General features: G+C 40.6%; 1 protein-coding gene across 1 annotated transcript in view; it reads left to right on the forward strand.

Moving 5' to 3' along the window:
- VPS52 (VPS52 subunit of GARP complex) overlaps nt 1-25,397 on the forward strand; it is a 449,815-nt gene that overhangs the window by 319,522 nt on the left and 104,896 nt on the right. Inside the window, exon 15 of the mRNA XM_044083563.1 lies at nt 17,839-17,934. Within this exon, the coding sequence (XP_043939498.1) occupies nt 17,839-17,934 (96 nt within the window). The remainder of the gene's footprint in view (nt 1-17,838; nt 17,935-25,397) is intronic.

Here is a 25,397-nt window from a genome sequence, read left to right on the forward strand (position 1 = left end):
ATATCTCCATGGCACTTGCCTCAGACACCTTCCTTGCTGTCTCAGCAGGAGAGCCAGATTCTGCACCCTCAGCTCCCAACATTGAACCTTTCAGCTTGGCTAATCACTTAAATTCACCCTTAGCATCCCTTAACAAACCTGTGATGGATGTCATCTTGGAGGCGAGAAGACCTAGTACTAGAAAATCTTATGCTGACAAGTGGAAAAGATTCTGTGCTTGGAATCAGTCTCAAGCAGTTGTTCAGATTTTCTTTGAGTTTTAGTCCTGTCCAAGTAGAATCTAAGTTGTCTGTGCACATTCAATGAACCCACGCCCAATTTACCTCCGATTTTACAATACTTAACTGAGATGCTTCACAAGGGCCTGTCTTTTTCCTCCATTAAAATCCATGCCTCAGCCATTTTGGTTCATTATAACACAGAACCTCCCCTCTTCTCTCATCCTCTGCTTAAGCAGCACCTCAGAGGGGCCAAAAACTTAAGACCTCCCAGGAGAGCTCCAACCCCTGCTGGGACCTTAACTTAGTACTGGAGAAACTCACTCTACCTCCTTTCGAGCCAGCTGCTACTGCAGACTTAAAATTTCTTTCTTGGTAAGCAACCTTCCTTGTAGCAATCACTTCAGCTAGAAGGATATCTGAGTTACAGGCCCTTATGGCAGTGGAGCCTTTCATCATCTTTCATGCGGACAGGGTGTCACTCAGGACCAGTCCATCCTTCATGCCCAAGGTGGTATCCAGTGTGGCTCTTAATCAGTCCATTCATTTGCCAACTTTCTTTCCCAATCCACAGAACAAAGGGGAACAGATTCTGCATTCATTGAATGTGCACAGACAACTTAGATTCTACTTGGACAGGACTAAAACTCAAAGAAAATCTGAACAACTGCTGGTAGCTTTTGCTGCAGGGGCAGAGGGAAAGGCTATTTCGAAACAAACCATTTCTAAATGGATAAGCCATTGCATTCATTTCTGCTATAAGCACCATGGAAAACCTATCCCCCAGGGGATCAGATCTCATTCCACCAGGGCTTCATCTACTTCTACAGCCTTTCTCAGAGGTGTTCCTACCAGGGATATTCTGGAAGCTGCTACCTGGAGTTCAGTTCATACTTTCACCAAGCATTCTCATTTACCAATTTTCTCTAAATCCAGAGCTGGCTTTGCCACTGCTGTCTTGCAGGGCTATAGATGGTCCTAATGCTGTATAAATCCATCCTCCCAACCATAGCTTTGGGAATCTACCCAAATGTAATGACTGCAACAGTGAAACATGAAGAACATAGTATAGTTGTATACACTTACCATAAATGTAGACAGGAGCGGCCTTAGGCCAACTGATGCCCTAGGCAAAAGGGCTCCATGATGCCCCCACCACACCACACGGTGCCCCCATCCTGGTCTACATACAACAAATAAATACTGGAAAAGCGCCCCTGCTAGACCGGCGCCCTAGGCGGCTGCCTAGTTGGCCTGTGCCTAAGGCCGGCTATGAATGTAGATGTTCGAGTGTATTCACTGTTGCAGTTCTGGTTACCCTCCCTCCAAGCCCCCTGTTTTTCTCTGACTATACCTCTACTTTCTGTTACTATGCTTAAAAGCCTTTTTGGTGTATTTGCTTTTGGTTGGAGGTATATTTTTGTGTTTTAAATTTTATTTTGCTCCCCATTCGGGGGGCACCTGACATCTGGGGCAAGAAAAACGGAGGTAATGACGTTGGCTGCATGTTTTATACCCCTGACGACCTGATGTCATGGAAGAAGGGACAGCAACCGACGCAGGACCCAAGACTTTGTTAATCAGGCTGACTGAGGGCAACCTGCCAGCAGATTGCCAAAATGTAATGACTGCAACAGTGAATACACTCTAACATCTACATTTATGGTAAGTGTACACAACTGTACTTTCTAAGTAGTAGTAAATCCGCATTGTCCAAAACCAAGAATACAGCATCCATGGGACCTGATAATATCCCTGGCTGCATCCTACATGAGCTACAAAATGAACTGGCACCAAATTTGTATGCCCTGTTCAATCACAGCCTTACCTCAGGCTATGTCCCTAACGAATGGTGCACTGCTACACATCCCACTCCATAAAGGGGGAGCAACTACAGACCCTGGGAACTATTGCCCCATTAGCCTGACAGGCCTGGTATGCAAAGTTGTGGAGCGCATCATCATGGACCTGCTTGACAAAGATATAGGCAATCTACAAACACTTGACCCCACACAGTTTGGCTTTGTCAAGGGGAGACCCTGCCTGCTGAACCTGGTTGACTTCTTCGAGGCAGTCACCAAGGCTGTGGATGAGGGTAAGGCAGTGCATACAGCCTACCTCGACATGGCCAAGGCCTTTGATACCATTACCCACTCGGGTATCATTGACACCAAACTAGGCATCAATCCTTGCATCACTAGGTGGACTGCAAATTGTCTCAGTCAGGAACCACAGAGTGAAAGTTGTGGTTTCCAAGTCAGACTGTTGATCAGTCACAAGTTGAGTCCCACAGGGCTCAGTCCTGGGCCCTCTCCTGTTTGGCATCTACTTCTCAGAACTCCAGGCCAACATAGAGGGACTCTGGCTGACCAAGCTTGCTGATGACTGCAAGCTAGGAGTCATCAACTCAGTAAGTGATGAAGACACCCTACAAAGAGGCCTCTCTGAGACTAATAACTGGTGTCGGAACCATGGCCTGAAGCTTAATGCCAAAAAATGCGTTGTCATCCCCTTTGGAAAAAACTCTGTTCCCATGAATTACCACATTGATGGGAGCCCACTGAACACTGAAGGGGCCATAAGAGATCTGAGCATCTAGGTCGACATCCACCTCACCTTCAACCACCACATTGCCGCTGTGGTCAGAAAGTCCTTCTACGTGGCACATCTTATAACCAAAGGTTTCGCATCCAGGAAGAAAGAGGTCATCATCCCTCTATACTCATCCCTCATTAGACCAGTCTTCAAATATAATTCCCTGTTTGGCATGTACCTGACCAGACGCCTTCAACAGCTGGAGAGGCCACAAAAGTACAAAAGAATCTTAGGCCTTAAACACGTCCTACATGGACAGACTCGAGAAACTTCAGCTGTTCTCAGTCTCTTATCGTCATCTTAGAGGTGATCTCTGCTTGACTTACAAAGCCATGTCTGACCCAGCCCTACATGAAATGCTACATCTAAATAAATCCCAATCCCCAAGCCCCAGAGATCACAACCTCATTACCACAATTAAAAGAACATGCTGGAGGGACAGGTTCATCTCTCAGACTGCACATACTCTGGAATAGACTTCCCATTCATGTCAAGCGGAACACCTCACTGGCCCTCTTCAAGAAAAATCTTGACGAGTGGATGGGTAACAGAAAGTTCACTCCAGGGATTATTCCAGTTGCACTACTGGATATGGGCACTGTGAACTTGCATCGGGTGGCACGGTGCCTGGGCAATTTTTTTTTTTTTGGGCTAGAGTTGTAAAGGCTCCAGGGCCATTAGCCTAGTGCACACCTATGAACCATAGTCACTACTAGGATATTGAAATTTTTGCTGTCTGAAGTTTGGTTGAATACAACACCATGTCTTAAGGCATTCATATTGTCTGTGCCAGTCCATTTGCAGGCATGTCACAGGTGACATCGTCAACATGCACTTCCCCAACTACTGGGGCCAATTATCAGCCCTGTCACTTATTTCATGTCTGAGGCATTCGACCAGCATAGGCCGCCATGTATTGGACCTATTTCCCTTTTCCTCTGAATCTGCTTGAGTGGAGAATTCAGAGAGGACTGATGTCCTTACTCCTATTACAGACAAAGATAGAGAGATTTTTGCCGTATAGTAAAACCTTTACCCCCGGTCACCCCTTCTTTGAAGGGATAATTAGGGTCAAGAAGTCCTCTGTAGGTTGTCCTGTAGTTCCTCTTTTTTTTCTTCCCCAAAAGACATTTAACTAGATTTCGGGGGAAGAAGTCTGAGGGACCTTGAGTCATTCCACCCATGAAACTTTTTTTTTTTAATTTGCCTTCCTTGCAGCTTGGAAGCTGTCAGATTCTTTTCCTCCTACTTGTAAAAATACTATCTTCTGTAAACTTTCAGGTAGTGGAGTGACATTGTAACTAAACATTCATAAATAGATTTGTGTGATTTTTTTTTTTTTCAGTCCAACATAAACCCAAGAAAACACAGCATCTGTCTAGTTTGTGGCCAAATAAGGAAACCCAGAATTTTGTTCAGGGTGGTTTGGAATGCATTTTTCTCTTCCACTGTGGACCTTTGTTCATTAGTTGTGTCTTAAATGTCCCAGTTTCAGACTTCCGTCTTATGGACTAGACATGTAGTGAAGCTGACAGTATCATCCTGCCACTGGGATATTGAAGCCTATAGGAAAGGGTGGTTACATCCGATTCTTAACTGAGCTTCCCCATCATCTGCTGTAACTTTGTGTTAATGTTGTTGCCAGGGCACTGCTAGGCATGTCTAAAGCTGCTCTTGTTTAAGCAAGAGGTGAAGCTGACTGTTCTGGATGTTTTCTCCTGGGAAGAGGTTCTGTTTGGACAGCCATTTTGCAATTTTGTAGAAGACCCATGAAAGGACCAAGCTTTGACTGCCTTTAAAAGTCTCTGATGTCCCACAACTTCCTGTTTTTCTTTTTAAAGCAATCTAATACCCAAAGAAGAAGGCACTGTCTCACAGAAGATGGTGGTTACACGCTAAGTAGTATTGGCCTTTTCATATCTCACTTTTAAGTATCTTAGGAGTTGGTCTCTCAGGAGACTGTTTGCATTAGTCCTGATTACACTCACTTTGGAAGCTGAGTTTACCTTGACGTACCATAATTTGGATGAGTAGCCCTCTACAGGTTTTGGAACTTAAGAGGCCAGTCACTTTTTACATATCTTCAGGAATCGGACCAAAACTTTACTCCTGAATGTGAGTGTAAAATTTAGTCTTCTCTTTGCAGAGAGAGATTTAATTAATTAATTTAAATTAATTTTGTTAACTGAATAGTCCCACTGAACTTCTCACATATCCTGTCAAAATGCAGTTGGAGTACATCATTCCATATAAAGAATGAGGCATAATTGCATAATAGCAGCTCTTTATATGGTCAAGGCAAATGATTCTTGAATTACAACTTAAGCAATTTACCATAAACTTTTTAGACAATGAATACAATAAATAAAACGTCAAAGTACAATTATTTGCACTGAGTATAGAGAAAAAAGCTTATTTAGTAGTGCAGCTATTTACAGTGTGAAAAAAGAAAGTGGACTACTGTGAGCACGTATGTGGGAAAAAATTCCTAATAATTGTGTATTTACAGATTTACTTGTCTGTTAACTTGCTTGTGTGCATTTGTTGATTGGGGAAAGTCTATCTAGATAAATTCCCCTTTTCAGTAGAGGCCTAGGGAGGAAAGCTCAACATTTAACAAAAAATGTAGACAAAGTATTACATGTGTGTTTACAGTGCAAGCATTTTGTAAGGTAATATTTGCTATAGTAAATATTAAACTAATAAAGTGCTTTGCGAAACATTCAAAAAATCATGGTAGTAGTAAAAAAAATAAATTGTAATCATAGTAGTATACAAAATAGATTAATGACTTACTTGGTAAATAGGTAAATGAATTGATTTGAAGTTGGAAATTAGTAAATATGAAAGAGTAGCAGAAAATGAGGCTCCCCAAAAGGAACTTTTTCAGAAAATAGAACTTGAGCACAGAGAGATTAACTGAGGTTCTCTGGAATCCCAGAGAAATTGGAGGAAGCAGAATGTATCAATTGTGTAAGGATACATAGAAGTAGCTGGACTGCTGTTGCTCTTTCTTTGAGAGAACACTTTGTATAGCCCAAATCCTTGCCATTAGAAAACAGTTGAGCTCTATTACGGTTAGTAAGGAGAGGTACCAACAGAATGAGATGCTTCTGAGTAAAATGTGGCAGAGGAGAAAGAGGTTGAAACTTGATGATGGGTTTTTGTAGAACACTGCTATTCTTTGTACACCAGTCAGAAAATAAGTAAATTCCTCCAAGCAGTCAGAGCATGTCCTGAGCCTGAACTGAGATTAGACAACAACAAGGAGACACTGGCTTTAAAATAACCACAGGTGAAATGTTATGCTGTAGCATGAATTACCTCCGCATTTCATAGATAAAATCTATATGAGCTGCCATCCAAACTGGAGCATTAGTTCCTAGATGAAAGAGTAGTATTTATCTTTTCCTCCTTAAATTATATATAGTTCTGTGTGATTTGTGTGCATTAGAAAGGGAAATGGGTGTTATAAATTGTAATATTTAAAAGGATAACATGAGTTCTAAAAGGATGAGAAGTTATATAGAAGCTGTATGTCCCATCTACAAGTATATATATAAACAATTAAAGCCATTGAATAGTGCCAGAAGAAATGAAAATTGAAACCTCTTTAGTGTATCGAAAACACTTTAATGCTTTCCTCAACAGAATTGACTTCCTCAGAAATAAAGAAACAGTAGAAACCGAGGAAGAAAGGGGTATGGGTGAAATGCATAAATGAAGAGCTTTGCCCAAGGGAAGGAGAAAGCATCTATTTTCCAAGCTGTCTCCTGTTTGTTTCTGGTACAGAATTTTTGCAGGTGAGCATCCTGTTTGGATGCAAAGAGGTCCACTTCTGGAATTTCCCATGTTTGGGTTATGGACTGGGTGCCACTTGTGAGGGTCCATCAAGTTTCTGCTGAGATGGTCTGCCAGAACATTTTGAACTCCTGGAAGGTATTGTGCTACCAGGTGCAGGCCCATAGACTGAGCCATTTCACAGATTTGCATTGCTAGATGGCACAGGGAAGTAAGAATGTGTCCCTACCTGTCTAACTATGTACAACATAACTGTGGTATTGTCTATCTTGATTAATAGGACGCCTGAGGTCCATTTTTCCTTGAAGGCTAATAGGCTGTTTAATACTGCCATGAGTTCTTTCCAGTTGATGTGTCTGGCCTTAGATCCAGAATCCTACTTCCCTGAGTTTGGAAGTTCTGGAATTGAGACCCCTTACTATTTCTGAGGCATATGTGGTTAGGGTTTGAGCCTGAGGGAAGATTTTGAAGGGGAAGCCCTGATTCTGGGAGCAAGCTTGCGCCCACCATGCAAACTCTGTTTTGAGGCAGGGGATCAGGGGGATTTTGGTCTCTAGGGGCTGTGATCTTTGGCAGCAGAAATCCTTCAGGAACCACTGGAACATTTTTGTGTAGTCTGCAAAGGGAACCATGAGGATGTAGGAGGATGTGTATTCCAGGGCTTATAGAAATTCACTTGCTGAGATGTAACCTCTCAGTTGGATGCTGTGGAAGAAATTTGTCAGGAAGGAGACTTTTTCTGGAAGAAGGAAAACCTTTTTGAGAGTCCAGAAGTACCCCAGGAAGACTGTCTTTTTTTTTTGTTGGTGAAACGTGGGATTTCTATAAGTTCATTGTGAATCCCACTGAGGAAAAGAGGGTACTGGGTGAATTTGAGGTCCTTTAGGATCTTGGCCTAACTTGTGGCCTGTGTGAGGCAGTCCAGGTAAGGATAGATTTGAATACCCTTGGTCCTGCAGAAGACTACTGCTGATGCTAGGCACTTTGTGAACACTCTCTGTGCTGTAGATAAGCTAAAGGACAGTGCAGAAAATTGATAAGTGACTGGATCCTGCTCTGAACCAAAGAAGTCTTCTGAAGGGACTCCTGAATAGTGATGTACAGATAAGCATCTTTTAGGTCTAGAGAGACCATAAGGGCATGGGAGGATATCATGGGCAGCAGTTTTGGAGGGTTACCATTTTGAACTTTGGCATCAAGAGGAATTGATTGAGGTTGAACAGATCCAAAATAGGGTGCCAAGAGACTTCCTTTCTGGAAACCAGCAGTGACAGTTGGTTCTACTGCTCCCTGTGAACACAGTATCTGGATTTGAGCCAAGGCCTCTGTTTTTTTTTTTTTATTTTGGGGGACATCTGGATGACCTGAGTATTTTAAATGCTCTTTGATAGTAACTCTGTATCCATTAATAATGTCTAGAACCCAGCTGTCTGAGGTAACGAGGATCCAGGTATGTTTGAAAAGAGAAAGCCTTCCTCCTAGCTTTGGGGGGGGGGAGTAGGGGAGGGGAGGATGTCATTGTTGCTCTCTGGATGTGACTTGGGATCTAGAATTCCCTTGCCTAGGTGCCTCTGAGGCCCCTTGCCTGCCCCTTTGTAACTGTTCACTGTCTGAGTGGCCTATCCCTTTGAGGTTTCCTCTGCCTACTCCTATGTTGGGTGGGAAGGGACCAGTGTTTGGCAGGAAAATGTCTGCTGAACCTGGATGATTGTACCTGGTGGAAATCTTTTAATGTCTGCATCGACTTAACCTTATTCTCCATCTTTTTAAGGACTTCTGCCTTGGGCCCAAATAGAACCTCCTTATCAAGGGGGGGCATCCAGCAGGCTAGACTTGACATGTTCCGAAAGAGTTTGCTCTCTGAACCAAACATGTCTCCTAATAACAGATCCAGCAGTAGCTATTCTGCAAGATGCTTCCATGGCATCATAGCTACAGCAGAGGAAATGTTTAGCTACCTAAGCACTGCAGTGTTGGAGGTCAGTCAATTATTTTGCGAGGTTTTTTTCTACAAGGGTGGAGACCTTTTGTTTAAGCTGTTGTAATATAGTTTGTTGGTACTTAATCATATGAAATTGACAATCTAGGACCCTCATGGCAAGGATGGTGGATGTATAAACCTTCTTGCCAAACCTGTGAAGGGCCCTGCTCTCTTTACTTGTAGGAAGCTGGTTCTTAGAGGAACTGGCTCCTTTTGGTCCTGAAGTGATAACTTCAGGGTCAGCAGTAGGGTTTCTATAAAGATGCTTATTAGAATCCTGGACCCTGTAAAACTGGTCTGGTTTACATGGGTCAGGTAGGAGGGAATCCTGGAAGGCATCTTCCACTAATTCCAGAATGGGGGGAATAGCCAGTGGCGTATGTTCAGATGAGTCCAGGAATTCCCCATCCCTCTTTTTTGTCTGTGGATAGTCCTGAGCTTCCCACTGAAAATGTTGCCTCATAGCATGGGGAGTCTCCCCAAAAGTGAAATCCTCAGGAGGTGAGGCTGAAGGGAGGATTTCCTCAGAGTCTGAGTCTTTATAGGATGTAAAAGAGGGACTCTCCTCAGACCCAGAGTCCTCAATTTCAGAGGCTTCCTCAAAAGGAATGGGATCCAGGGAAATTACTTGAGGATCATCTCTTTCTTGTCCTAGGAGAAATAATCCCTGGATCGTTCCTAGATCTGACAGAATAGAACAACCTGCTGTGACCCCTGAGAAATGGAACCCAGAGGGCTTGACTGAAGGCCTAGGGACAGAGGCTTTCTTAGGGGTGGCTAAGGTTTTAGCCCTAAGGGTGTCTGATGCCTGTCTCCCAAGATTGAAGAAAATGCACTGGAGCTGCCGTACCCGGGGCCTGGTTGCAGAAACTCCAGGCGGAACATGCTCCTCAGAAGCCAAGGCCTGCAGAGCGGCCCTGGACCCAACCAAGAGGCCAATGTCAGTGGCTTGTGTAGCGGTGGATGGAGCCAACGGCCAATGTCAGACTCAAAAAGGGTCTTGACAGAGGCCTAAGTCACTGGATCAGAAAAAGAAGGGGGCTGCGAAAGCGCCTCACCTTGTTCAACAATCACAGGCCTGAAGGGAGAAACAGATGGCGACTGATTGTCGTCTGACTTAAGCTTTTGATGTGTTGTTGTCCAATCTCACCTTCATTCTTACCAGAATGGGTAGGGATCCAATCCTCCGATCTGGCTCAGCCTTATATGGAAGCTCAAGGTCTTCCACTAGCTCATGGCTAAACCCTATCCCAGCATGGTACTGACACCATAATTCCAAAACTCACCAAAATAAAAAATAGAACAAAACAAGGAGCCACACTATGTGACCACCATCTTTTACTGATGTTAACTCCTGGTAACTCATCTTACTCCTATCCCAGCATGCCCTAGGAACGTCTACCAGATCTTGTTTGTCACTAAAAAGATCAGGTGCTTGTTCTGCTAGCTCTGGCTAAGTATAATCGTTATTTATCTCTGTGTTTAAGTCTTGTTGTATTTGTTATACGAGGGTTACATCGCTGTAGTTTGTTGTGCTAAATAGTATATTCTGCCTCTTTTGTCTGTTTTTTCTGCTGGTTGGCCGTCGTCTTTCGTTGGGCCTTATTCCCCTCTCCCGGCTTTCCATAAATTTTTGTAGCCCATTTAACTCATTCAGTCCAGTGGAGCTCAGGAAGTTTGCACTGTAACTTGCAATGGACAGAGCCTACTCTTCTTGACAGAATCAAATTATGTTGTCACATTTCAAACAAATGTTCATATTTGTGAAACCACGGGTTATGAAAGAAGTGTAAATGGCAAACTGTTGAGCATAAACTATTTTTATAGTTGTAGTATTCTTTAAACCAAATTGTATACATTACAGTAAACACAGTAGCTATTGCATTTTTAATGTTTTGTAAACAACTTGCAGAATCTCAGCAACCACTCACGATACACAAGTACTGGCAGCAGCATTTTATTCATCTAGCTGAGAAGCTTTCATATGAGGCTAAGGAGTTCTGTCTGTGTTACTTGGTTGTTGATATATTTAGAAAAATGTGAAAATTATATCTATAAAAATTAATATCATAAAAACAACAGTTAATATCTGTTCACCTGCACTGGACAGATGTCAGATGTTAATGCATTTGAGTTTGCTGTTGTGTAAGCTTTAAGATGATTTTTTTTTTTAAACCTTGTACATAGCATGGTTTTGGAATTATTGATGCAAATATGAACAAGCAATATTTGACGCCTAGAGGTGTCAGTAGGAGTTAACTACATATGCACCTGAGGGGTCACTGATTTAATGAGTTAAGTTAGATTGCTCTGTCTCTGTACTTAAAATCCTGTTTCTGACAGTTCGTTTAAATTAGAGAACTGTGCCTCCCTTGAAAACTTTCCCTCTTTGTAAATATTTGTTGTTGTTATATAAAAAAAGAATTGTTGTTATATACGTTGTTTTTCCCTTCAAAAATGTCTTCCAAGGATTCAAAACTATCTGGTTTTAAGAAATGTGAGGATTGTGGACAAAAAATGTCGTTGACTGACAAACATATACAGTCTGTGTCTATTGTCTGAGAACTGTCCATCCAGGAGTCTTGCTGTATTTGCCATTCTTTTAACCACAGAGCTCTCCTGGAGAGGAAAAACAAGCATATATTGAGAAGATTGTTAAAGATCCTCTTCTCAGAGACTATTCAAGAAGGTCCGGGTTCTTCTAAATCACAGAAGTCTCCTTCCTCAAAATCTGAGAAAACAGGGAAGTGATCTTCTTCTTCTAGTGCTCCATCGGAGCCATCTAAAAAAAAAAAAAAGTCAAAAATTTCATCTCTGGATCCGAAGATCACCAGATCCGAAAAGTCATCGGCCCCAACACCATTGGTTTCAGTGCCAAAGGAATTTGAAATTCAAAGCCAGTTCCCATTCTTGGAGCTGTTCTCTCTCACCCTCAGATCACCCATTCTGCAGCCTTCTAAATCTCTAGCCCCCTCGACTCTGTCTTCCAGGAACCTCTCTGATGATGATGTGGATTGAGTGGTAGAAAGGCTATTAAGGACTCCGGTGCTGGCCAAATTATTATCAGATCCAACCCCAAGGGATTCGGCTCTAACTGCATCCTCACCTTCTGCTCAAAGTCCTCCTCAGATCCGTTCTCAGACTTTGGAGTTGGAATGTCCGGAGCTGTTACTGGTGGAAACTTTGGAGTCAATACCTATATCGACATCTTCAGCCCTGACCATTGCCCCTGATGTCTTCGGCTCCATTGGAACTCGAGTCTGGGTGCCAACACACTCCAGTTGGATCTGGGGAGGCGAGTCATATCGGCCAGTTGTCTGCTCCGATCTGGCCTCTCTGGGCATTGGTTCGGGTGAGCTTGATTCCTGCCTCAGCCTCCGGCCCATCGTCCTTGGTTCTGGAGGTTCCCTCAGCATCTTCGGATCCAGGGATTTCCTCTGATTAGAGGCCTTTGAGGTAATGAGGAGAATACTCTCTCCACAGACAATTCCACAGTCACCTCTGGATGTTCTTCCATCTAAAGCACCGGTATATGCCTCTGTATCCTTGCTTCCACAGGGATGCAGAGATCTTCGGCCTCAGGATGCCCCACAGGGCACCCCCCACTCTTCTGAAACCTCTCCTGAGTACCCCTCTGAGGAGGCTATGGAAGAGGAAACATTTAGATTCCCCACAGGAGTCCATCACTTCTGATATGGACCTCAGTGAATCTAAGGTGTCCCCACGGTCATCTCCTCATGATGAGACATCCTAGAAATACTTAGAGAGGTGGCTGGAAGCCCACAAACCCTTCAGCAGAGGAGTCCATACTCCTGAAGGCTTTTGGATCTCAACCTTCCTCCACTTGGGTGTCTCCACCTTTCAACGAACTGACAGACCTAGTTTCTCAAAAAGTGTGGGAGTCTCAAGATTCAGTGGAACCTGTTCCTAGGAGGCCAAATAAGGTTATTACGTCCCCAGCTGACAAAACTTTCCTGACCAAGGGAGTCCCAGTAGATGCTATGGTGGTGACGGCAGCCACCAAGAAGGAACTCTCCGAGACATTTTTGCCTGTTCATCCACAAAGAGTCTCGTACAATGGACAGTTATGGAAAGTGCATTTTTCTTCAGCGACTTTTGCCCTCAGATCACTGAACTACATTACTCATTTACAAGATTACAGAGAGATCTCCTGAAAGAGCTAGGAGATGCTCTCCAAGGTTCGGTAGCTGATGAGGTTGCAGATAGTCACCTCACAGCTCTCTACCTTAAATTCAGTCGTCAACTCCTCCATGAGGCTGATCTCTTTTCACATAGGGCCATGTAGGTTTGGAGAGTTTTTTTCCTTAATGAATAAAAATAGTCACTTAAAAACTACATTTTGTGTTTGCTTGGGTTATATTTGTCTAATATTTAAATTTTGTTTGATCTGAAACATTTAAGTCTGACAAACATGCAAAGAAATAACTCAGGAAGGGCCAAATACTTTTTCATTGCACTGTATGTTCTTTTATTCTAATACTTTAGCTTCTAGCGCTCATGCCAATATAGTATGCTGTACAGCCTGAGTATAATGCAATATAAACCACCCCTTTTGTTTGACAAGTGAACCTGCCCATAATAGGAATAGTGTAATTTAAATGTTCCAACAACACTTACAGTCCTTCATGTATAAATCAACAGATTGTACTAAATTACACTTAAAATCTTTTATCAGTGGCAGAGGTAGAAATTTTGGTATGGTCATGTTGTAACAATTGTTTAGTATTGTAACTTTGTTTTTATATATGAAGGAAGGATGACTATTGTCTGTATTAAATCACTACTTCTATAATTTTCCAATTATTGGAAATCAGTGGTTCTTTTTACTTATTAACACAGTTGATTTAAAGGTAATTGAATGTCGAATGTTATTGGTTCCTGATTTATATTAAGGTATATAAAATGTGTTTTTTTAAATGGTTTTTATTTCCAAGGAAGTCAGTTCTGTTGAAGAAAGCATTGGTGTTTAATACGCTAAAGAGGTTTTCTTCTGGCATTATTCATAGGATCATAGGACATTACTTGTGTATCTTCCCAGAGGTCATTTTAAGTCTAGCCATTTCATCCCAATGTAATACCATAGAAATGCTAGTCAGTATCCAAGACTGCATTTAATGACTGCCCATGTCCAGGAGGGTTGTGAGCTTTATCCAAAATAAGAATTTATGGTGTCCCATCCACTCATCCAGGTTCCTTTTGAACAGTGTCCTAGACGTGCTCGGTTTCACATGAATTGGTAGCCTGTTCCAAAGACATGGCAGTCACTGGGAGACAAGTCTGCCCCTCCACCATGTTCTGTTTAAGTTGCAGGCCATATTTAGGTCCCTGGAAAAGGTAGGCCTAGTCCCATTTGATTTACGGATATGCAGCAAGTTCATTAGGTTTGGGTCTTAGATTGCTCTGTAGAACAGGCTTAAGTCTCCCCTAAGAAGTTTGTACGATACAGAGTATAGTGGCAGGGACTTTAGTCGGTCTGTGTAAGGAACATGCTGGAGCCCTTTGATTTTTTTTATTGGAAACTTCTGAGGTCTCTCTCATTGCTGTAGATGCTTAGTGCGGTATATGCCAAACAGGGTGTTATATTAAATTATGGGCTGGATAAGTACAGAGTGTAGGGGGGGGGGTTATATATTTTTTTGCTCTCAAGGCAATGCCTTTCCTAATCAAGTGCATCACGTAGAAAGCTTTCCTTACTACAGTAGACACATTCTGGTCGAAGTTAAGGTCGCAGTTAACATGTGATCCCAGGTCCCTTACCACTTCATGGGTACTTAGGGTATTGTTGTTTTGCTAGTGTGAGAGGACATTGTGCCAGAGGGAATTATTAAGCATTTCTTTGCATTCGGTTTGAGACTGTGACTAATACATCAGTCGCTGGTCTACGTGAGACCCTCCTGGAGTATACTGACGTATACTGATGTCATTTGGGAGTCAATGATTGCACTTAGTGTAGAGTCATCTACAAACTTGGTCAGCCGCAACCCATTAGTTTTGACCAAAACTTCTGAGAAGTACATACTAAACAATAGGGGGTCCAGCAGTGGTTTTAATTGTTTTTAAGTTTATTTTACAACTTGTAGGATTTGTAAAATCGCAAAACACCGACAAACTGGAACCAAAAAGCAAAGAAGGCAAATAGAATCCAAGAACACCGGCAAGGCAGAAGTGAGCCAAATAACCCTTTATTGTTGTTGACAACAATAAAGGGTTATTTGGCTCACTTCTGCCTTGCCGGTGTTCTTGGATTCTATTTGCCTTCTTTGCTTTTTGGTTCCAACTTGTAGGATTTGGTTTAGGTTTATTTTATAATTGTTTATATAAGCTGCCAGATAGTACATTCTGTGAAAAAGATTTCTCTGCCATTGTTAGTGACTGTAATGATTACTTGTTAGAATAACTGTACTGTCAATATTAATTTTGAATGTAAAGGACCATACTAGGGTAGATAAAAGGTGAAGAGCAAATACCTACATTACTGTAGTGTACTTTGCAAATCGGAGTGTTACAGTAGATGCAGTTGGACAGGAATGAACATGTGAACTTGATGAGGCAAGAGTTTCAGGGTGGATACTCCACAGAATATTGGAGGTAAGGGAGGAGGGGAGTAATTACATTAGCAGGGAGAGGGATTCCAATAGTGATTGAAGAAGACAAAAGCTAGTAATGTTAGATTTATGGCAGTGAGGGGTTATTGGCAAGGAAGGAGGTTTTCTTTGGCATGTATTTATACTCCCAGTAGGATAATTTTCCAGCAGGTAAAGATTTAGCAGGAAGTCATATATTTCCAGCAAGGTATGGTTTGTGACTCAAATTGATTTGCAATAGTGAGGCAGTATTATGGCACCCCAGAAGAGAGATTACAAGTAGAAAGGGTAGATATTTAAAACAATATGTGAAAGTATTTGCTATAGAGGTTATTATTTCAGTGATAGGAGCTCAAATAGAATTTACATATACTCGAAAATACAACTGGGACAAATTGGATTGAATCTATGTACTACAGTAACACGTTAATTTAATGGAAAGTATTGTGTATTAGAATATAGATACAGAATAATAAAGTAAGTGACACTGACTCTTTATAGAAAAGAAAAATGTCAGGACATGAGCACTGATGGGACAGATAAAAACTGTCCCTGAAGGGGGATAGTTAGTGATCCGTTGAAAATGGATTTCTTATATGATGTAGAAATGAGGGAGGTGGAAATGTGAGAAAGGGGAAACATGAAGTATTTAGCAAGGTTGACAAAAGTTAAATCACTGCAGAATAAAATGGAAATCTTTAGAACAGGAGAAAGAACAGCTACAGAGTGTTGGTAAGTGAACAATTTGATAATATACAGGAGTTTAGAAAAAAATGTTTTTTTGACAATAATTCCAATTCAAAGAAATTGTTAGCACAATGACTAAGGGAACAGAAAGTATAAAGACTAACAGCAAATAACAGCAAACTTCAGGGACAATATAACAAAAAGAGTAACTGCAGAAAAATTCAGGGACCATATAACAAGAAGAGTAACTGCAGATCCCAAGACATAATGGAAATATTTTGCAAAATTTTATGAATGTTTATACAACGCTAAGGAATGGGGAAGTAAGGATAAGGTGCAATTGGAAATATGTATAGAATATATAGATTTGCCAGTATTAAAAGTGAATGCTTTGTTGTTCATAGCCAGGACAGATAGGGAAAAAATAAAACTGCAATGTATATTCAGTCTGCAAGGAAATCCCTGGGAACAGGCGGCATTCCTATAAAAGTTTGGAAGTTGGCAAAGAAGAAACTAACTGATAAGGACTTGGAAAATGTTCAGCTCTGTGTTGATGGGGGAGGAGCGGTGTTAGTAGCATTGCTGAAAGTGGGGAAAGACCCCACATTGTTCTCGTCTAAATTGTGGTTATAAAGTTTCTGTGTCTATACTAAGAGAATAGCAAAAATGCTGCCAGTATTGATACACATTGGTCACTTTGATTTTGTGGAAGAGAGGCAGTCATTTGACAACATTAACAGAACAATGTGGATTTGGAGGGATTCAGAACTTAAAGAAATGACATTGTTTGGTGGTCTTAGCTGCAAAGAAAGCATTCCAACAGGGTTTCTGGGATTTTATGTGCAGATCAATGGCAGGATTTGAATAAAGTTAGTATGGAGACTATATATGAAGGGTCAGAGATGAGAATAAAGATGGGAGGATTGCTGTCAGGCAAAACTGAGTGAGCAGAGGGACCAGATGGTAATGTCTTTCCCTTCTGTTATTTGCCTTGTATTTGGAGGCTTTAACAAGAAGTATAAGGAATTTCAAATCCAGGAGTACAAATGCTATTGTAATCGACAGAAAATAACTTTGTTCAAATATTATATTGTATTGTATTTTATTTAACCAAGCAAGAACAGGCTGTCTTGATATTGTGGAATATTTTGAAAATGTCAAATGTTTTTTATGATACACAATAAGTGAAGATAGAATGAAGATGTTAATCACGTATAGGCACAAAATATACCGTTTAGTTCCAACAGTGTCCATATTTATGGGGATATAAGAAAAATGAAATACTTGTGGATATGGATATGGGTTATAAAGACTCTTTTCTTGGCAGCTGATATAGGAGGAGAGGAAGCAGAAGATAATTAGAAAGTATGAAATTGGAAGGTTATGATCATGGATTTGGATTGCAAGGTACAGTCAGTAAAACTGTATAGTTCATTTGGTTATTTCTGCTGGCCAGGTATGTTTTTTGTCAGCCACATAAGCAGTTGTCGGTAGCAAGTAGTAAGGAAATGAGAGTTTATATGGGAATGGGGGATGGCTAAAGTTAAACAGGATACGCTGGTCCTCTCTGTGAAACAAGCGGAGGGAGGGGTTGGACTACTGGATTTGAATAGGTATTTTAAAGCATATGAGAGGACAGAACATTGGAAGTACAGTGTAAGCAGATGACTTTTCTTTTAAAGAAGTAATTGATTCCTCAAGAATGCTTTTTAGTTGTATGTACAACACTGCCTGAAGCCTCTCATGACATCTTTTTGGTTGTGGCCATTTAGAAGAATTGAGTAGACAGACACCATAGTATTGCCTTTTTATAAAATGGATCACAATTTTCAGTAGCTGTTTTATAGCCAGAAGTGACATTCTGTGTGTGTAACAAAGATATCTACTAAGACCGTTCACTGGTCAATAAACTGAATGTCAAGTTGTATTTCTGCTCATTTCTCTCTTTCAGATCACAAGAAGATATGCTGAATTCTCCTCTGCCATTGTTAGCATCAATCAAACATTCCCAAATGAGAAAACAAATACCCTTTTAGGACAGCTTCAGGTGAGTCTGTTCCCTTTTATCAAGGTGCTTCTTTGGTGCTAGTAGTACCATTGTATGAATCTGAAGAAATAGAATTTTCCCTGCTTCCTTCTAATTCACATATATTTCATTTTGAAAGTATTTTAATGCTTTTTGTTGCATTTTTCTGTTTTGGGGTTCTTGATTTCATTTCTGGTTTGACTAGGAAGGTCTTTCATTATATATGGCAAATTCATTTCAAATGTTTGTATTTTTAGTTATTTTTAAATTTAACTTTTTCATTTTTAAATTTAACATTTTCATTGAAAGGATTATTTTTACCTAACTGTGGGGGTTGAGAAGGACTTTCAAGATTTTGTTCCTTTTGTAGCTATTTTCACTAGATGTGTCTATTTTGGTTAAGTATGTATATTTTGTTTTATTGTATTTATTTATTTATTTATATTTGTTGACTGGGAGTGTTCGACTGGACGTAGGTCTATTTTCAGCGGAGGCCCGGGGAGAAAAGCTCCACAGTTAAAATAAACAGACAGTAGTTACATTGGATTACATAGCGATTAACAATTTACATAGCAATTACTTACAACATATTTACAGATGAAAAACATAGTACATCCGTAGACAACTAGAAATCTTTATCTGTGAAGTACATAACAGACATTAACAAATGTTACAATAAGAAGTTCCTGCTGTATAATAAGTACTAGGCTTATGAGCATCTGAGCTTGCTATAATCAAGGTAGTTAGTGGAGTGGAAAGAAAGGTAGTGGTTGGATGGGGCAGGTGATATTAGAGTGGGAGTTGCAAGGGCATAGCCAGCATGTTTTTAGGTGCGCTTTTAGTAAAGTTTTGAAGTGGGTGCATGATGGTATGGAGGTAATTGTGGGTGGGAGGGAGTTCCATAATTTGGCTATGGTGCAAGAGAATAGTGCTTCACCAGCAGAGTTATTGGCTTTAGTGATCTGCAAGTGATTTTTGTTGCTGGATCTTAGTGGTCTGGTGGTGCGATAGGGTTGGAGTAGATTCTGGAGGGATGGGACATTTAGTGGATGGTTTACTAGTTTGTGAGCGAGTGAGAGTTAATACCATTGAAGGAGGTGAGGGAGTTCAAGCCAGCCCAGTTCAGTAAGTGAGAGACAGTGGTGACTATGGTAGGATGCCCCTGTGGCGAATTTGGCGATTTTGTTGCAGCAGGTCTTTATCTTGTTTATATCGCATTGCCTTAGGTTGGTATATATTGGAGAGGCATAAAGTAGGGTGGAGATAAGGTGGGAATTTGCTATTGAAATCCTTGCTGCTTTGGTGACAAGTTGCTTATTTCTGTATAATGCTCCTAGCTTTTTTGTGGACTTTTTTTATGGTCATGGATATGTGAATGTCAAATTTTAGTTTATTGTCTATTTCCACTCTTAGCAGTTTGGTGTGTTCAGTTGGGTATATAGTGGTGGTGTCTTTTGCTGTGATGTTAAAATGAGAGTTGTTTTGAGTATGTTTGGTGGGTTGGAAGATGAGTAGTTTAGTTTTGTTTGGGTTGAGTATTAATTGGGTATCTGATAACCAAGTTTCAGCAGAGGAAAAGGCTTCCTGTGTGACTTTTTGCAGTTTGGATAGGGACTGGGCTGAGCAGATGATGGTTGAATCATCTGCGTATTGTATGAGTGTGCCATGTTTGGTGGCAGAGGCTAGATTATTGGTGAAAACAGAGAAGAGTAGGGGTCCAAGGATGGATCCTTGGGGAACCCCTATGGAGTCAGGTAGTTGGGGGGATATGTCATTCTGCCATACAACGGATTGTTGGCGGTCAGACAGGTAACTCTGAAACCAGTTGGTGACTGATTGTGAGAAGGATAGGTTATTGAGGACAGAGATAAGTTGTTTGTGTGGCACCATGTCAAATGCTTTAGATAGGTCTAGGAAAGTAGCAGAGGAGAGATAGCCATTGTTTTTATGCTGAAGGATAGTGTTAGTAAAGGAGAGTAAGGCAGTGGTGGTGCTATGGTTTGGTCGGAAACCATGCTGAGTATTGGAAAGGAGGTTGTTAGTAAGGAGGTAGTCTTGAGACCTGAGAGTGTATGCATCTCTCTAGTATTTTGGAGAGCGGAGAGAGAATAGCTATGGGGCAGTAATTGGTTAGTTCTGTGGAGGGTCCACCTTTGTGGAGGGGAATTATATGTGATACTTTCCAGTGTGGGAACATAACTTTCTGACAAAAGATCGGTTAATCAAGATGGATACTGGGTAGGCTAGAGCATCAGCTGCGATTTGTAGGTATTCACTTGGGAGGTTGTCTGCTGCTAATTTGGTGGGCTAAGTTTAGTTAAGAGTTTTTTTATGTTGGAGGTAGGTACAGGAGAAAAAGAGAAGGCAGTGGGGAGATTACTAGTTGAAGGTGTGGGTTGGAGGGGGGGGTTGTGTTGTTTAGCTAGTGATATTATGGTTTGTGTGAAGTGTGTGTTGAATGAGGTAGCAATATTTTCTGAGGAGTGAGGGATGTTAGGAGGAGGGGTACTGACTTTACCTGGGTGGAGGATGGAGTTTATGGAGGACCAGAATTGTTTAGGGCTGTGTTGGGAGGAGTCTAGGGCAGACTGGTAGTATTTGAATTTGTCCTGTTTTATTAGCTTTTTGTCTCTGTTGTGTAGTTCTAGGAATTTCTGTCTAGTTGAGGGGGTTTTGGTTTTGTGCCAGTGCTCCCAGGCTTTATCCCTGTTTTTCATTTCTGACTTAGTGGTTTTCTGTAGCCATGGGGAGGGTTGTGCTTTGATTCTGGAAAGTCTTATGGGGGCATGGTAATTAAGGATGCTCAGGAAGGTAGTATTAAAAATTCAACTGCGTCATCAAGACTGAGGTACTTTAGAGGATGCCAGTTACATTCTTTGAGGGATGAGATGAATGTGAGTGGGTTAAAGTTTAGTTGTTTACGTATTTGACGGTAGATGACAGGTTTAGCTTGGTATAGGTATTTTTTGAGTAGGAATGTTGGGGAGTGATCACTGAGGCTATCTGATAAGCAGCCTGTTATATATGACTTGGGGCTTTTAATGACTAGTATCCAATCCAGGGTACTGTGCTTGCTGGAGTTTTTATTTATCCTGGTTTGCGACTGGACTAGTTGGGTGAAGCCATGAAGGTTTACATGATGGGTTGGATGGTTGCCAGAACAGGATTGCCAGTCAATATTGAAATCACCTAAAATTATAGTTTCTTGGGGGAGAGATGGTGGGTAGACCAGCTGAGGTGGTTTTCTAGTGGAGGGATGTTTTGGCCAGGTGGGAAGTAGCATCCAGTTATGTTGATGGTTTTGTTTTGGTTTCTTTTGAGGTTAGTATATATTATTTCCTCATTGCCTATTTGTGGAGCTGATGATTTTAAGATCTGGATGTTTAGATGCTGTTTAAATATTATAGCTACACCGCCTCCTTTCTTGTTTAGCCGGTCTAGTCTTAGTATGCCATAACCTGTAGGGAGTATTTGCTCACTGGTAATGTGAGGTTTTAGCCAGGCTTCTGTCAGGATGACTATATTTGGGGAGTACAAGTCTATGGTGGCATGAAGTTTATGGACTTTGTTGGATGTACTTCTAATATTTAGGTTTAATAGAAGGAAGTCACTTGGCTTTCTATTGGCTGTAGTATGGGAGAAGTTGTGGTCTCTAGTCGATTATGGGGATTAGGGTTGGAGATGGTAGGGCCAGGATTGGGGTGGATGTCTCCACTTAGGGCTAGTTTTGATATGTATGAGGTTATTAGTTTTCTCAGTTTTTGAATGTGTTTGTTTATAAGGGAAACTTTATGATTGTGCTCTGTGGGCAATAGGTATGGTGGGAGGGTTACTATGTTAAGTTGTAGGGATGCTTTATGTTTGAGTAATATAGTTGGTAGAATATGTGGAGGGTGCATAGGGATGGTTCTTGAGTTGGTGGGAGGGGAGCTGAGTGAAGGTGAGACATGAGTGGTGGTGTGAGTGGTAGTACAGTGGTAGTGGTTGAGTAGCGGAATGATGGATCTTTGGTAGGATGTAAGATATGCAAGGAGAGTGCATGCAGTGAGCATAGGTAAGGTATGCTTGTACATGTTAGTTGAGGAGGTGTGATAGTAGTGGAAAGATGGAGGAGGTAGTGTTGGGTTAGCGCTGTGGTTGGCTATTGGAAAGATGGGAGGGATTTGTGAGTGTAATTAAGATGGGACCACTGGGTGCGGGTGCGAATAGGGGGCAGGGTGGGGAGCGAAGCGGGTAGAGACCCTGTTAGTTGCTCTTATGAGGGGGCTGGAAACAATCGGGTAACAGAGTTAACTGATAAATGAACATATGATAGTGACAAGGGTGGTTGTAGTTTTAAAAATGGTATCTTAGCAATATTGTTGATATCCACAACTAACATAATTAAGTGAAGTGTAGTTAGAGACTTTTTGAGAGTCTGTTGTGAATTTTCCTACATGTTTAGGTTTTCAAGTTCTGTTTAGCTTTATTTTTTTTATAATTGTTATATTGTTATTCTTTGTATTGAAATGAATTTTTCTAGAAGTTTAGTGTTTTTCCCCTTTCTACAATGTTCTTATGTAAACTGTTTTGTTGATTTGGCCACCTAGACATTAGGTTTAGGCAGTTGATAGTGCAAGCAATGTAGACAGGTGTTTGATATATGTTGAGTATCATCAGTAAATAAAAGTAGCATATTTTTGGTTGATGCAGTGGTCCCTTTGTAAGCTAAATATGCCTCTCTAGCTTTTTTGAAAGTAATTATCACAAATTGACTAAACATGTTTCCTAACTCTGAAAGCATTTAAAAGTTAAAAACATCCACTAAAAGAAAATACAAATAAAAGCAGCACATTAAAAACACAAACTATGACTGCTTTATCTCCCCCATCAGAAAGTCATAAGGCATAAATCTACCTATAGATGTATTCCATGTAGAAAAGTATGCAGTAGAATAAGGCATAACAGTTCTGTGTTGATTATTTCTTATTACTATTACTACGTTATCTCCACAGAAACTTGCACAAAATGTCAACTGGAATTTTATGAACACTTTTAAAAATCAGACTCCAGAAAAGAAAGACATGTCCACCCAAGTAAAGAAATACATTAAAACATAAAAGTACGGACACTTGGAGAAGAACAGAAAGAATCTCCAACCTGTAAAAATTCCCATCTTGAATTGGAAAGAGGTACCTATCCTCATGAACACAGCTGAAATATAAACTTGTTTAAAAAAATACATCTACTGCATTTGGCAGTAGAACTCCTCAAAATACGTAGCCTAACCATCTCTCCTCTCCAGTCAGTTTATCCATCTCCAGAGCTAAACGTGTAAGAAAAACAAGTCAGTAAAACTCTGAATAAATTTTACAGCTGCCTGAAATTAAGATTCCAACTGATCAGTGCAAGCATGAAGTACACCATCCATCAACATTTTGGTAACACACCACCATATTTAGTGTGCTATGACTAAGTGTTTCAGGAATTTTCAGAATATTAAAAAAAATGGCCATGAACCGTAACACTTGCAGCTTACAGCTGCAAACACAAACCGTCTCCATAACAAACTGACCACATAATTTAATCCCTATATCTGCTGAGTTCTGATGAACAGTTTACAGTTAAAAAATGTCAGGAAAACAGTACAATGAATACTCTAATAAATATACAGTCACTAACTCTCCCCACACTTCCTCAACTTTTCTAAACACAAGCTGAAAGTAACTTGAGAAATACTGAAACACACCTTGCAGCCAAATTACACATTCCATTCCATCAAAAATAAGAAAAGAAATTCTGCATAAAGAAAAACATGAAGTAACCTCCATTTGTAGTGGTCTGTTTATAGCATCTGCATGGGAAATAAAACATTTAAAAAGAACATTGTTACAAATAATTTAAACACCTAATAGTACAGAAAGTTACAGCAAATAGCTGACTGGATTATGTTGGAGCATGTGTGAGCATGCATGTAATAATAGTAAATATCTTGCACTGTAAGACTAGGAAAAGATTTTGTGACTGTTCATCACTAGTCACAGAACTTTTCCCTCACCATGCTGTACAAGATAACACCAAACTCAAAGTATATTCTATGAATGAAAGTTGTTCTATGCCCCTACAGTACAAGATATTACATGTATAAGCTCTATTATGTGCTTTACTTATGTGTTCCATATATGTTTGTATATCCAGTGTGTGTGTGTGTGTGTGTGTGTGTGTGTGTGTGTAATAAACACACCCACACCTCATTTTGGGTGGGGCAGTTACGATTCGCTTTGACATTTTTGTTTGACGCTACTATTACAGTTTGTATAAGCTTGAGCTAGTGTTATGGGAGAAAGGTATGCGGCTTATATAGTTTGTCATGTAATTGTGTCTACTTCCTGTGCAGCTGTTCCTCCAGTGCCATTTTCCATGTTTGTTCTGCCTTCTTGGACCCCTCAGTAGACTTGCAAGATTGTACCACTCTATTCTGAAGAAAAACATAGGACAGAAATGCATAGTATTTGTTTTTATCATCATTAAAGCTCCTTTTTCATCTATTCAAGACTCAGTTCTTTTTCTGTGTTTTCCTGGCTAATTCAGTATCCGGCAGCTCCTTTTTGATTGTGAGACACATTCACAATGTGTCTGGTCTTCTCTGTGTTTCAACATTTTACCTTTCCTGTTTCTTTACATAATATAAAAACTGGACACATTACTCCATGATTGCTTCAAAACACCTTGTAGAAGGAACACCCCACTCAAGATCTTTTGGTTCACCTCTCGCCCTAACACACGCAGTGGCCTGATTTTTGTCTGCTTTTTTTTTTCAACATTATCTTTTACTTTGTGCTGCAGAAGTCATCATGCGGGTAGTTGTATAATATATTTTCCATTCTGTCTTTTTTGTTGCCTTGTAACTAATCTAGTGTTTATGTTCAGGATTACTGAAGTCTATTACTTTGTGTTTTATACATTAAGTTCAACTTCATTTTTATACTTTTTCTGTACCACTGTTGCCACATCTCCAATCAGATCTGTGTCTCCATCTCCATCTTAGATGACTGCATTAGTCTTGCCCACAAAATATGTGTGTAACATTTCTCAGCTCTGAAAATAAGAGACCTGTACTAGCTTCAGCACTGAAACACTCTGTGGTACTACATTCGTTCTTTTCAGTTCTCCTGAAACAACTACTTAACTAGTTTGCCTTATTCCTATTATTCCTTTTTTTTTTTCATCTCATTTTTTTCTTTCCCTCAACACCTTCACTTCCCTCAACAATCACTTTTCTCACCATTCTGCTATGTGACAGAGAAGGCTCACTGAAAACCAAATACATCACTTGCATAGGGTTCCCTTTGCCTTTTCATATGTCACCCGTAGCAGTTCATAAAACACATTATGTGGTTGGGACTTCCATTATGGTGAGTGGGAGTGAGAGTGCACTTTTCTCAATGGTTCCACATAGCAGAGCTTAACAAGTGGTGAGATGATGCTAGTAATATTTTTAACCA

This window comes from Protopterus annectens, chromosome 9.part0 (assembly GCF_019279795.1).
Source record: "Protopterus annectens isolate FY-2018-M chromosome 9.part0, PAN1.0, whole genome shotgun sequence".
Classification (NCBI taxonomy): domain Eukaryota; kingdom Metazoa; phylum Chordata; order Ceratodontiformes; family Protopteridae; genus Protopterus; species Protopterus annectens.